Source organism: Oncorhynchus mykiss, chromosome 2, assembly GCF_013265735.2.
Source record: "Oncorhynchus mykiss isolate Arlee chromosome 2, USDA_OmykA_1.1, whole genome shotgun sequence".
Lineage (NCBI taxonomy): Eukaryota > Metazoa > Chordata > Actinopteri > Salmoniformes > Salmonidae > Oncorhynchus > Oncorhynchus mykiss.
Window position 1 is genome coordinate 81,444,111 of NC_048566.1, and position 15,379 is coordinate 81,459,489.

At 40.3% G+C, this 15,379-nt stretch overlaps 1 protein-coding gene across 1 annotated transcript in view; it reads right to left on the reverse strand.

Moving 5' to 3' along the window:
- LOC110497556 (guanine nucleotide-binding protein G(i) subunit alpha-1) overlaps positions 1-15,379 on the reverse strand; it is a 61,477-nt gene that overhangs the window by 30,042 nt on the left and 16,056 nt on the right. The window contains exons 2-3 of the mRNA XM_021573719.2: positions 4,098-4,140; positions 3,198-3,339 (exon numbers count right to left, since the gene is read on the reverse strand). Coding sequence (XP_021429394.1) covers positions 3,198-3,339; positions 4,098-4,140 — 185 coding nt within the window. The remainder of the gene's footprint in view (positions 1-3,197; positions 3,340-4,097; positions 4,141-15,379) is intronic.

The window sequence follows — 15,379 nt, forward strand, 5'->3', positions numbered from 1 at the left end:
TCGTAGAGGGGCTAGTTTTTAAAATGGTTATTAACTGGGGGGCCCAGACACTTTCTACATGGGATTACACTTCCTAAAACCGGTATATAAAACAATGCACAAATTACAATCTTATAAAGCACTTTTATTAAAATTAAATGTTGCTATAAGTGCTTTACAATTAGCCTAATTCTGTGCATCAAATTGTTTAAATAGTGGAACACATTTGTACTGATGACACACTTGACCTGTATCACATCACATGTCTGTTTTACATAACTTAATCTAAGTTTTTATTTACACACAGGAAACCTTTAACGCATGACATTTCTCAGTTGACCAGCATCATATCTGGCCGTGATTGGGAGTCCCATAGGGCATCGCACAATTGGCCCAGTGTTGTCCGGGTTTGGCCATCATTGTAAATAAGAATGTTCTTAATTAACTGGACTTGCCTAGTTAAATAAAAAGGTAATAGAAAAAAAAGTATATAAAAAAAATATGTATTTCTTTTACACAGAAACCTTTTATGCGTTGCATATCTCAACTGACTAGCTTTTGCAGAGAAGTCTCTCGCCCCCCACATCAGTAGAGAACGGGTCCCTATAAACAAACTGCACCACCTCTGTGGGGATTTAAACTGAAAGCTAACTTTGCAACAAGATTTGATGAGTTTATCTAAAAAAAACTCTGACATCACGGGAGTGATCTGTACTGATGGCTGAATATAGTTGTAAGGAAATTCAGTATTGTTTGGGCTCAAATCAGAGGAGAAAATAACATTTGTTTTTCAATCATGTCAATAACCGTTTTAAACTTCCCCTGTAGTCCATTCAATTGATTGAAAATGTCACTAAAAAATAAAACATCTGATACAAACTCATCAAGCATTTGCTAGATATGCATTGGCTGTCTTTTGGCGGCAATTGCGGAGAAAAGCATCTCCTCCCTAAGCTCACATAGGCTGCTCTCGAAAGCATTATTACCCTTGCTTAGCCACTGAACATTATGTAAAGGTAGATCATGATGCTCAGCAGACTACAAAACAAGCAATGTTGAAGGCTAGATGGTGTTTATAATAAACTGTGTCCAATCAACATGGAATCAGTTATGGCTAACTCACCACTGAGTAAAGTGTAAAGAACACTCTGGTATCAAGCAGTGTAGTGATCTCATCTGCGGTGAAAGAGCCAATAGGCAGGCAGACAGACCCTGTACACCTGTTAGCAGTTCTTATTGGCTGTAACTGGTATGTTGAGTGATACTGATTGTTGCACTTAAATGGGTGGGACTACAGGAAAACATCTATTTTTAAATTCATGTTTTATGATGTTGATCAAGGGCCATTCTATTCTGGATAGAGTCAATTTGCGCTGTTCTGTGAAGGGAATAGTACACAGCGTTCAAATCAAATCAAATTTTATTTGTCACATTCACATGGTTAGCAGATGTTAATGCGAGTGTAGGGAAATACTTGTGCTTCTAGTTCCGACAATGCAGTAATAACCAACGAGTAATCTAACCAATGAGTAATCTAACCTAACAATTTCACAACAGCTACCTTATACACACACAAGTGTAAAGGGATGAAGAATATGTACATAAAGATATATGAATGAGTGATGGAACAGAACGGCATAGGAAAGATGCAGTAGATGGTATCAAGTACAGTATATACAGTGGGGCAAAAAAGTATTTAGTAAGCCACCACTTGTGCAAGTTCTCCCACTTAAAAAGATGAGGAATGTAATTTTCATCATAGGTACACTTCAACTATGACAGACAAAATGAGAAGAAAAAAAATCCAGAAAATCACATTGTAGGATTTTTAATGAATTTATTTGCAAATTATGGTAGAAAATACATATTTGGTCACCTACAAACAAGCAAGATTTCTGGCTCTCACAGACCTGTAACTTCTTATTTAAGAGGCTCCTCTGTCCTCCACTTGTTACCTGTATTAATGGCACCTGTTTGAACTTGTTATCAGTATAAAAGACACCTGTCCACAACCTCAAACAGTCACACTCCAAACTCCACTATGGCCAAGACTAAAGAGCTGTCAAAGGACACCAGAAACAAAATTGTAAAATTGCATTGTTTAAAGTGGCTAGTGATGCATTTGTTTTTACATGTATGGCAGCAGCCACTCAATTTTAGTGGTGGCTGTTTAACAGTCTGATGGCCTTGTACGAGATATTCCGTTTCTCTGCAATTTCTCACATGGAATAGCCTTCATTTCTCAGAACAAGAATAGACTGTCCAGTTTCAGAAGAAAGTTATTTGTTTCTGGCCATTTTGAGCCTGTAATCAAACCCACAAATGCTGATGCTCCAGATACTCAACTAGTCTAAAAACAACAGTTTTCAGCTGTGCTAACATAATTGCAAAAGGGCTTTCTAATGATCAATGAGCCTTTTAAAATGATAAACTTGGATTAACTAACACAACGTGACAGGAGTGATGGTTGCTGATAATGGGCCTCTGTACGCCTATGTATATATTCCATTTAAAAAAAAATGCCGTTTCCAGCTACAATAGTCATTTACAACATTAACAATGTCTACACTGGATTTCTGATCAATTTGACGTTATTTTAAAATGGGCATTTTTTGGGGCTTTTCTTTCAAAAACAAGGACATTTCTAAGTGACCCCAAACGTTTGAATGGTAGTGTATGTGTTGCCACCCTAGGGTCACACACTACTCAAAGCAAATGTAGAACGTTTATTAAATCAAAAACATGTCAAACCGTCAAAAATACCATATGATTTATGTTGGCCATATCGCCCTAATCAACCCTACCCCATGCCGTTTAACCACATTGACTCACAACATCCTCGACTCCCAGTCACAGATCTAGGATCAGCTTTCCCCTCACTAAATCTTAACTAGGGCCAGAACGATACCAGTATCGCGATACTTGTTTGTATCATGGCGAGGAAACAAAACACGAAGTGGATTAACTTCTTTAGGAAAACAGCCCTAATGTTGGAAACCAACATCATTATGTTGTCATCCAGAGTCACATGTATTTATTTTCCATACTATAGCACACAATTTTATATACAGAAGGTTTTTTTAAAAGGACCAAAGAGTTTGGAAGGACCAAAGAGGGGTCTGCTTCATGGTTTTCATTTTAGCCATGGGAGAAATATTGCGATACTGGCATCTGCTCTTGGATCAGTGCTAGAACTCCCAGTGTCCTACTCCACTCACCGCTCTGGCTGCATCAGAGAAATCGATCTTGAGGCGCCCCATGGCTCTGATGATGGCGATTATGGACTGGATGGTGTTGCTGTACACCACCGCTTTGTACTGCTTACACTCTTCCTCTGAATAGCCCGCCTCATGGATGATCCTGGGAGGGAGGGGGGGGGGGGTTTGGCTCTGTACTCAAGCATTTTGGATTTGAAAATGCTACAATGACTATAAGGTTATTAAGGTGCAGACTGTCAGCTTTAACTTGAGGGTATTTTAATCCATATTTGGTGAACTGTTAAGAAAATACAGCACGTTTTGTACATAGTCTCCCCATTTTTAGGATACTAAAAGTATTGGGACAAATTCACTTGTGTATTAAAGTAGTCAAAAGTTTAGTATTTGGTCCCATATTCATAGCATGCAATGATTACATCAAGCTTGAGTCTACGAACTTGCTCGAAGCATTTGCTGTTTGTTTTGGTTGTGTTTCAGATTATTTTGTGCCCAATATAAATTAAATAGTATATAGTGAGTCATTTTAGAGTCACTTACATTGTTAATAAGAATTGATGTTTAAACACTTCTACATTAATGTTGACTCTACCACGATAACAGATAATCCTGAATGACTCGTGAAAAAAAAATAATAATCATACCCCCAAGACATGTTTACCTCTCACCATTAAAATAAACTTGAGAGGTTAGCATTTTTGGGGGGTGATATTTGTGCGTTTAACTTTCCTCACTCATTATTCAGGATTCATTCAGGATTATCTGTAATCATGGTAGATTGCACATTAATGTAGAAGTGTTTACAAATATATTATATTCTTATTTACAATAAAAGTACCTACAAAATAACAATTTATGATGTGTGAATGTCCCAATACTTTGTGTAGATAACGAGAAACTTACTTCATCTGTTTGACAATTGTACTCTTCCCTGACTCCCCAGCACCTGAGAGAGTGAAAGAGGCCAATTAGTGAGTGATAGGCAGACATTACACATTTAACACATTCATTCATCGTTGTTTTGACTTGAGAAATTGGGCTGATCATAACTTGTTGTAGGCCTAACTCACATTTTACACAATGCCCTACGGGAGTTACCTGCCCAGATACTGAGTAGCTAAAGCTATACAACGTTGAGAAACCAAGTGTCTGATCAGCTCTTATACAGGCATTAGTTTAAATTGGATTAATCAACTGGATCCTCCCACCAATGAGATTATAGCTCCAGCGTGGCAGACCTAAACTGATTTCACGTAGGATTTACGGTATTTTGTCGTGAAAAAAAATTGCCAATGTTTATATGACCACCTTACAAACCGGCCCAGTTTTACCACATTCTTGCCTGCATACGCCTTTAATACCTCTTTTATATCTCCCATACGGATGCTGGTGATGAGTGGTAGTAGTGGTGTGCAGATGTGGGTGTGCATCTATTTTAATAAATCCAGTGAATATACACCATCAAAAATAAATCCATTATTAATTTGTTTAGGCATGTCCTAAAACAAGACTAATAATGAAATCAATGGTTCATTAAAAAGAGACAAGACACACATACCCTGAACACACATTTTATAGTATGAATATAACACAAATATGTGTCACAGGAACATGTGGAACTGGTGTCATATAAAAGTGATATTTTGAAACAGAGCTCAAACACATGCTTTTTCGATCCACCTTTCCTCACTTCCCTTTGTAAGGGAGCAGGCTTAGGGTCTTACATTGAGAGTATCCTCATCATGACACTGTTAGAAAATAATAGCAATCCTATTTTCAAAAGCATGTGAGTCTCATGTACAACTAGCCTTGCACATCTTGGGGAATATTCAGAGGTGGAAACTTGCCATGGGAATTAACAGGAAAATATGCAAATTAATATTAATACCATTTTAAATGTAGATGTTTTTTGCAATGGATATATTTACCATAACATATGGAGACAAAAACCTTTCACATTATCATAAGTAGAGAATTGCAAATGATTAAATCCTTCCAATAGGAACAACAAAACAATTTAGTTACAAATTGAACTTTAATTAAACGAGTTGACTCTTCACATGGGATGATTTCACTGAACAACAAAAGGGACTATTGAATGATCCATCGCATCTCCCAAAAACGTTTTCAACATACATCTGTAAAATGACAGTCTAGAAGCTAAAGCTTTGGTAGTCCATGTCTTGTCCCTGGACCTCCTCAATGTCCATCTCTTGAACATTAGACTGAGGCCTCATCTTCACTGTCACTTTCCAACCTTGTTGAGGATGGCTCGTTATCAGGCTCAAAAAGCCTCAAATTTGCCCAGATGGCCCCCAATTTTTCAACCCTTGTATTGGTCAGCCTGTTGCGTGCCTTGGTGTGTGTGTTCCCGAACAATGACCATCTGCGCTCTGAGGTGGCTGATGTTGGGATTTGGAGGATGGAGGCAACAGGGGAAAGAACCTCAGATCCACAAGTCCCTTACCCAAGTGGCCAAATTGGTGAAGGTATACATTTTGAAACAAATAACTATATACAAAATACCAAAATGCTATTCTAACACACCCCCCCCCAAAAAATCATTGTGGGAAAAAAATGGGAAAAAATATAATTATTGATAAAAAAAATATGAAAAAAATATATAATAATAATAATAATAATAATAATAATACATATTTTGTAAATAACATGGGTAACTATTTACACACTTTCAATATTTGGAAGACCCTCAGTCCTCTATCAAATCTACGACTGCCTTCAGCTCATCTGCAATGTAAAGACCGTTGCCACTTGTGTCTGTGTGCTTGTAGAATACTGGTTAAGGGGTGAAGATGATGTAGTTAATTATTCTTTGCCCAAACATTCGACCACCCATCGGAGATGATTGCAATATAGTCTGCTTTATCTGATTTCCTTGACCTTCACTTGTACTCTGTTGAACTCTGCATCCACATCGATGGAACAGTAGTGGAGAGGGTAGTAAGTTTTAAGTTCCTCGGCGTACACGTCACAGACAAACTGAATTGGTCCACCCACACAGACAGCGTCGTGAAGAAGGCGCAGCAGCGCCTCTTCAACCTCAGGAGGCTGAAGAAATTCGGCTTGTCACCAAAAGCACTCACAAACTTCTACAGATGCACAATCGAGAGCATCCTGTCGGGCTGTATCACCGCCTGGTACGGCAACTGCTCCGCCCACAACCGTAAGGCTCTCCAGAGGGTAGTGAGGTCTGCACAACGCATCACCGGGGGCAAACTACCTGCCCTCCAGGACACCTACACCACCCGATGTCACAGGAAGGCCATAAAGATCATCAAGGACAACAACCACCCGAGCCACTGCCTGTTCACCCCGCTATCATCCAGAAGGTGAGGTCAGTACAGGTGCATCAAAGCTGGGACCGAGAGACTGAAAAACAGCTTCTATCTCAAGGCCATCAGACTGTTAAACAGCCACCACTAACATTGAGTGGCTGCTGCCAACACACTGACTCAACTCCAGCCACTTTAATAATGGGAATTGATGGGAAATGATGTAAAATATATCACTAGCCACTTTAAACAATGCTACCTAATATGTTTACATACCCTACATTATTCATCTCATATGTATATACTGTACTCTATATCATCTACTGCATCTTTATGTAATACATGTATCACTAGCCACTTTAACTATGCCACTTTGTTTACATACTCATCTCATATGTATATACAGCACTCAATACCATCTACTGCATCTTGCCTATGCCGCTCTGTACCATCACTCATTCATATATCTTTATGTACATATTCTTTATCCCCTTACACTTGTGTCATAAGGTAGTAGTTTTGGAATTGTTAGCTAGATTACTTGTTGGTTATTACGGCATTGTCGGAACTAGAAGCACAAGCATTTCGCTACACTCGCATTAACATCTGCTAACCATGTGTATGTGACAAATAAAATTTGATTTGATTTGGATAAACATGTCTGGTTGGAGGGGTGTATGCTGGGCGAAGAACATTCAGAAATCTCTTCCAATACACATTGCCTGTGAGCATCAGAGGTGAGCCAGTTGCATACACAGCTTGAGCAAGACATTAATCAGCATTTTTCTGACTACGTTCCTCCATTGAGTCAAACTCCTGATTCCGGGAGGACCATGAGCTGTTGCTATCGATAAGGTGTCCGATTCATCATTTTCCTCTCGAATAGAAGTAGAGGGACTTTCGTCAGAGGTTGCTTGTTGTGAGTGCTGAGGGAACTTGATGCACTTGGCCAGATGATTCTGCATCTTTCTTGGATGATTTGGCACAGTATTTGCAAATGTACACAGAATTTCCTTCTACAATAGCTGCAGTGAAATGTCTCCACACACAGTGCATGCTTAGTGGTGGGCTATGCGAAGAGATGGGAGAAGTGACATGCCTCTAAGTTTTTAGAACTGGAAAGAGGACGGTGCTGCCTAGCAACCATCAAGAGTTTAAAAGCGTAGTGCGTGCCAATGCCACCTTTAGCATTAGTTTCACACTAAGCTGTAGGCAGATGTTTACCGAAATGATTACTAGGTTGTTAGGCGGGGGAAAAAAATCTGCTTTGATACCGACAATACCTTTCAGATTTAAGGTATGGTAAAGTCAGAGAAACAGCTCAGTATTAAAGGTTGGTGCAGTTCAGATATTACCTAGCAGGGATATTCTACTCTTACCCTACGAGGTCCGGAGCCTGCTGGTTCTGTTCTACCTGATAATTAATTGGTGTCTGAGGTCTAAAATCAGTCCCTGATTAGAAAGGAACAATACATTTTAAAAAAGTGGGACTGGCTTCGAGGTCTAGAGTTGCGTTTGAAGGACCTAAAACATCCTTTAACAGTTCTGATAAAAGCGAAAGATAAAGTAGCAAACCTTAAAGTGTGGCCTCTCATCCTCTAAAGCCTTGGTTGGTGTATTGAGCTCCTCACACATTTTAATTACCTCCGCTCTGCTGAGGGCTTGGGTTCCCTGGAGAGCACTGCTCTCCAACTCGCTGTCCCACATGACAACACACACATCCCGTATAGGAAACACACATGGCTAATTTGTCACTTAAGTAACGCACAGTTAACTGTCTCACTCAGAGGTAACACACACAAGCACATGTCATGCACACACCTCAGTAAACCTCACTGATTACATTGCTATTTAATCTAAAAGTCTGTCAGAGCTCAAACACAGCCCAAGACACACTGAGTTGGCTGGATGGACAAATAAGACTGCAGGCCTTGTAGCTCAATTTGAGGCTCAGTTGGTAGAGAATAGCCGTTGCAACGCCAGGATAGTGAGCTAAATTTCCAGGACCACCCATATGTAAAAATGCATGCACCCATAACTAAGTCGTTTTGAATAAAAGCGTCTGCTAATTTGCACATCAACTCAGCAAAAAATGAAACGTCCTCTCACTGTCAACTGCATTTATTTTCAGCAAACTTAACATCCCTGAACAATAGGGGGGTCAAAATCAAAAGTAACAGTCAGTATCTGGTGTGGCCACCAGCTGCATTAAGTACTGCAGTGCAACTCCTCCTCATGGACTGCAACAGATTTGCCAGTCCTTGCAGTGAGATGTTACCCCACTCTTCCACCGAGGCACCTGCAAGCTCCGGGACATTTCTCAGGGGGAGTGGCCCTAGCCATCACCCTCCATTACAACAGGTCCCAGATGTGCTCAATGGGATTGAGATCCAAGCTCTTCACTGACCATGGTAGAACACTGACATTCCTGTATTGCAGGAAATCACGCACACAAAACAAGCAGTATGGCTGGTGGCATTGTCATGCTGGAGGGTCATGTCAGGGTGAGCCTGTAGGAAGAGTACCACATAAAGGAGGAGGATGTCTTCCCTGTAATGCAGAGCGTTGAGACTGGCAGCAATGACAACAAGCTCAGTACGATGATGCTGTGACACACCGCCCCAGACCATGACGGACCCTACACCTCCAATCAATCCTGCTACAGAGTACAGGCCTAGGTGTAATGCCCATTCCTTCGATGATAAATGTGAATCCGACCCCGAATCACCCCTGGAGAGACAAAATCGCGACTCATCAGTGAAGAGCACTTTTTGCCAGTCCTGTCTGGTCCAACGACGGTGGGTTTGTGCCCATAAGCAACATTGTTGCCAGTGATGTCTGGTGAGGACCTGCCTTACAACAGACCTACAAACCCTCAGTCCAACCTCTCTCAGCTTATTGCGGACAGTCTGAGCACTGATGGAGGGATTGTGAGTTCCTGGTGTAACTTGGGCAGTTGTTGCCATCCTGTACCTGCCCCGCAGGTGTGATGTTCGGATGTACCGATCCTGTTCAGGTGTTGTTACACGTGGTCTGCCACTGCGAGGACGATCAGCTGTCCATCCTGTCTCCCTGCAGCCCTGTCTTAGGCGTCTCACAGTATGTACATTGTAATTTACTGCCCTGGCCACATCTGCAGTCCTCATGCCTTTTTTTTGTGGTGTTTTTCAGAGTCAGTAGAAAGGCCTTTTTAGTGTCCTAAGTTTTCATAACTGTGACCTTAACCCCACTGCGCACGGAACCCGCTAGCGGGCTGAAATTCCACAACATACAGTGATCGCTACATAAATAGTCATATTAAACATTCATGAAAATACAAGTGTCTCACATGTATCGAAAGCCTAGAATCTTGCTAATCCAACTGCATTGTCAGATTTAAAAAAGGATTTACTGCGAAAGAATACGATGTATTGTAATATAATAAAGACAGATCTAGCTGGTCTGTCATAATATAATAGAGACAGTAGATCTAGCAGGTCATAATAATATATTCAACCTTATGTTCCCTGTACTCGCTCTCATATATATATATATATATATATGTTTATTATACCTGTTGATACAGGGCTCATATGTGAAACTATTCTAACTTAACATTTTCTTTCACAGTGACACTGAGTCCAAATGGGAGTCTTATCCGGTGTCCTGTGTGAATTTAAGTATGCTCTCTCTAATTCTCTCTCTCTGAGGACCTGAGCCCTAGAATCATGCATCAGGACTACCTGGCATGATGACTCCTTGCTGTCCCCAGTCCACCTGGCCTTGCCGCTGTTCCAGTTTCAACTGTTCTGCCTACGGCTATGGAACCCTAAACTGTTCATTTTTACTCGAGGCGCTGTCCTGTTGCACCCTCTACAACCACTGATCTCTACCCGGCACAGCCAGAAGAGGACTGGCCACCCCTCATAGCCTGGTTCCTCTCTAGGTTTCTTCCTAGGTTTTTGCCTTTCTAGGGAGTTTTTCCTAGCCACCGTGCTTCTACACCTGTATTGCTTGCTGTTTGGGGTTTTAGGCTGGGGCTATATAAATAGATTTGATAGAGGACTGAGGGTCTTCCAAATATTGAAAGTGTGTAAATAGTTACCCATGTTATTTACAAAATATGTATTATTATTATTATTATAATATTTTTTTCCATATATTTTTTAATCAATAATTATATTTTTGTCCCATTTTCTTCCCTCAATTTTTTTTTTGTTGGGGGGGGTGTGTTAGAATAGCATTTTGGTATTTTGTATATAGTTATTTGTTTCAAAATGTATACCTTCACCAATTTGGCCACTTGGGTACATTTGGGCTACTTGTGTGGGACACCTGGGTGACTTCATGATAAATGTCATGTAGCACACTCATTTTGGAACAAGTACTGTTGCCCTCTTATATTTTATTTTTCACTGAAATCGTCCTATCTGAATGTTTGTTTTATCTTGTTCATTTTAAAGATACAAAAATAAAAAACATATGTTTTCTTTCATTGTTTTATCTAAACCAGATGTATTGTGTTATATTCTCCTACATTCAATTCACATTTACACAAACTTCAGAGTGTTGTCTTTCAAATGGTACCAAGAATATGCATATCCTTGGTTCTGTGTCTGAGCTACAGGCTGTTAGATTTGGGTATGTCTTCAGGAGGAAATTGCACAAAGTAAGGGGGAGCTCTAAGAGGTTTAATTGCCTACCGTCTAAGCTGTTAGTGTCTTAACGACCGTTCCACAGGTGCATGTTCATTAATTGTTTATGGTTCATTGAACAAGCATGGGAAACTGTGTTTAAACCCTTTACAATGAAGATCTATGAAGTTATTTGTATTTTTAAGAATTACCTTTGAAACACAGGGTCCTGAAAAAGGGACGTTTCTTTTTTTGCTGACTTTATTGTAGGTCAACACGAACACCACTGGCCCAGGGGACGGAAATGTCCTTCTGAGCATCTGAAATAGAAACATTTCTTCTAAGCACAATACACAATGAGACAACTCACAGCTCCAACACACAATCTGTGACGATCCACCCATTCCAAACAGATTTCATCTGAGGATTCATGCCGACACCCCCAGCGCAATCCCTGGCATAGGAAAATCAATGTGCGTATGAGTCATAGTCTGACTGCACACACACACACAAAGGATATCCCATTTAAAGCATTGTAGTGGATCAACGTGTTAAAGATTTAAGATTACAGTCAACCAAATGTTCTGTTGAAGACACTTGTCCACATACCCCCTCCTGTGGAGTGCTTCTGAACTGCTCAGAGCCAGCCAGCCAAGCCCCCACACATGCCCCATGCAGGTGCTACTGTGGGCGAGGAAAAGAACCTGCCATAAAAATTCAAATTAGGCTCATCTCAAATGACGCGTAGTCTACACATCACCATCAGAGTATGTGAGAGGTCGGAAATCCCACTCATCACTCATGGAGTGGAGCTTGGTGCTCCACATTCTTTCCAACCGCTCGGCTAAACACTCCGCTCACAGGAAAGAGAGAGAGAAAAAAATAAAAAAGAACTGCCACTCAAAATCACTCCATTCATAAAACGTAAATTTAACCAACACCCATCTATTTTTGTGACTACCTGGACCTACCATTTGGTTTTGAAGTATTGAAACCAAGCCATATGATTTGAAAGAAAAAGTATTTTAATGTACATGAAAAGGTGAATGTAAGAAGCGCTCATCATTTCAAATAGGCTACATGTCGTATTAAAACGGCATATAAACACTAAATTAAGTCAGGAACCAGATAGGGAGCCTAAGGAACAAAAATGAATGATTTTGGGTATATTACTTCAAGGCTATAGCCTACAAACAAATACACTGAAGCACTTGCGAGTGCGACACTAGGCTGGTAGGGACATAAAGCACTCAGCATTTCATTGAACTCAATCATTATAGTCTATAAATTGCGCATATATGCTGTGACGTACTTAGAATTAAATACAAATTAAACAAAAAATGCCTTAGCCTGCAGTGCCTTTGAATTTATTTTTAGAAACAGAGTTTGGCCAGAGTCTGTGGCTTCAGGCTCAACAGTGCCTGGAGAGCAGGCCAGTAGTGGAGAACATCCTCTCCACACTTGGAGAACCACTGGGAATGCTCAACACCCTTCGGGCCACTCTTGCCAGGCTGGGCAGATAGGCCTACCTATATAAAAAAAATATGCATAAAGGTTTTAAGGCAAAATAACCCAAACAAAACAGAAAGCTCCTTGAAAGTGGGAATATGCCAGGCCTATTGGGCCAAAAACAATTACAGCCTACTGTATAGCCTACATAATAGAACAAAAAAATCTAATTTTTTGTTTCTAAAATACTTTGCTACAATGACACACTTAGCTACCCACCTCGTTCCTTTCTTTTAGCATGTTCACGTAGTACACCATCATGCTTTCGGGACAAGTGTCTTTCCAGATTCCACAATTCTATAGTTGGACACTACATCACTGCACTCGGTCCTCATCTTTGTAAGTCACGTTGATTTTTCACCTGTGTCTTGTATCAGTTTCTTTATAAAAACATTTAGTGAACTCCATGACAAAAGCAAGGGGTTATAGCAGCAAAGAAGTAAACTACAAATGCATGCTGGCCCAGACATGCCCTGAGCTTGTGATGTGAGCGCTACTGGAGTGAAAATGGATAGGCCTCTTGGCCCAGGCAAATTGGGAATACTTTGCTCCAGCTCTGCTCACATTCTCTGATCCCCATACTGCTGCTGCAGTGAGCGTAATGTGCAATGTTAAGGTCTCCTACACTGACCATGATGTTATCATATTAGCTAACGCAGGGTGGTGACAAAAAAAATACAAAAAAACTCTGGCTATTACAGACAGGAGGTTGGTGGCACCTTAATTGGGGAGGACAGGTTTGTGTTAACGGCTGAAGTGGAATGGTATCAAATAAAACACAAGGATTCCATTTGTTTGATGCCATTCCATTAGCTCCTTTCCAGCCATTATTATGGGCCGTATAAGGTCCCACAGTTGACAGTGCATGTCAGAGCAAAAACCAAGCCATGAGATCTGAAGGAATTGTCCATAGAGCACAGAGACAGGATTGTGTCCAGGCATAGATCTGGGAAAGGGTACCAAAAAACTTCAGCAGCACTGAAGGTCCCCAAGAACACAGTGGCCTCCATCATTCTTAAATGGAAGAGGTTTGGAACCACCAAGATTCTTCCTAAAGCTGGCTGCCCCGTCAAACTGCCCAATCGGGGGAGAAAGACCTTGGTCAGGGAGGTAACCAAGAACCCGATGGTCACTCTGACAGAGCTCCAGAGATCCTCTGTGCAGATGGGAGAACAACACTCTCCCCAGCAATCCAACAATCAGACTTTGATTGTAGAGTGGCCAGACGGAAGCCACCCCTCGGTAAAAGGCACATGACAGCCCGCTTGAAGTTTGCCAAAAGGCACCTAAAGGACTCCCAGATCATGAGAAACAAGATTCTCTGGGTCTGATGAAACCAAGATTGGCCTGAATGCCAAGTGTCACATCTGGAGGAAACCTGGCACCATCCCTACGGTAAAGCACGGTGGCAGCATCATCATGTTGTGGGAATGTTTTTCAGCGGCAAGGACTGGCACAATTTTGATAACACCCTAACTCTAAAACACTTTGGCACAGTAGGCATCAAATCACTTGTCAATAATGTTGCAGAAAATGTTTGAAAGGTCTATCATTTTCACCGAAAACAATCAAAGGTTAACATAGGCCCTAGGATGCTTTCAATTGCCCAAAGTATAGACATCTAAAAATAAAATACAAGTGATATTGCACTCCAAAGGGATAAGTTGAACTAACATGTAGGTTAATGAAATAATAAAAATAAGCCCAAGTTGATACGTATTTTGGCATTTCATGTGAATTAGACCACATGCGAAATCGTTGTCAAAATACTGTTGCATATAGGCCTAGATTATTTATGGGTCCGTCATTACAAAAGACCCCCCCCCCAAAATTCTACAACTACAAAGAAAGTCTGTCTATTGTGCAGGAACCAGACTCACTGCCTACTTAATATGTCGACTAGATGGAACTCATAACTAAAAAGAAGATTCATGCATAGCTTTTATTTTTACTCATACGAGTAAAATGTCTATTCTCAGTACTTATGACCAATTTTCTATACTTGAGCCACTTTGTGGATACAGCACCTGATACTGCAATTAAGCCCTGGCCTAGAACATGCCCGATATGCAGAGAACACAATAGCTGGGAAAAGCTGCTTTAATGTCAGAGACCCTACTGGCTAATTGGGGCAGCTTCACAGCAGTCAGGTAAATTTGGTTCACCCAATCTTAGAGCTACAGTGACTTCAGAAACTTTTCCACATTTTATTGTGTTACAAAATTAATTTAAAATGGATTACATTCAATATTTGTGTCACTGACTTACACACAATACCCCATAGTCAAAATTGAATTATGTTTTTAGAATTTTTGACAAATAAAAAATTTAAAGCTGAAATGTCTTGTTAATAAGTATTAAATCCAGGAGTAAAACTTTTCTTAACAAGTCACAAGTTGTATGGACTCAATGAGTGCAATAGTGTTTAACATATCTTTTTTAAAAGCAGATGGAATTAAAAACATACTTTATTGGCTGTGATAGGAGAAAACGGTTATGCCACAATACTAACCTAATTGACAGAGTGAAAAGGAAGCCTGTAGAGAATATAAATATTCCAAAACATGCATCCTGTTTGCAGCAAGGCACTGAAGTAATATTGCAAAAAATGTAGCAAAGCAATTAACACTGTTTTCAGGAAAAAAAGTTGTTTGGGGCAAATCTAATAAATTACTGAGTACCATTCTCCATCATGTTATGGGTATGCTTGTAATCATTAAGGACTGGGGAGTTTCTCAGGATAAAAAAAATAAACATAATGGAGCTTAGC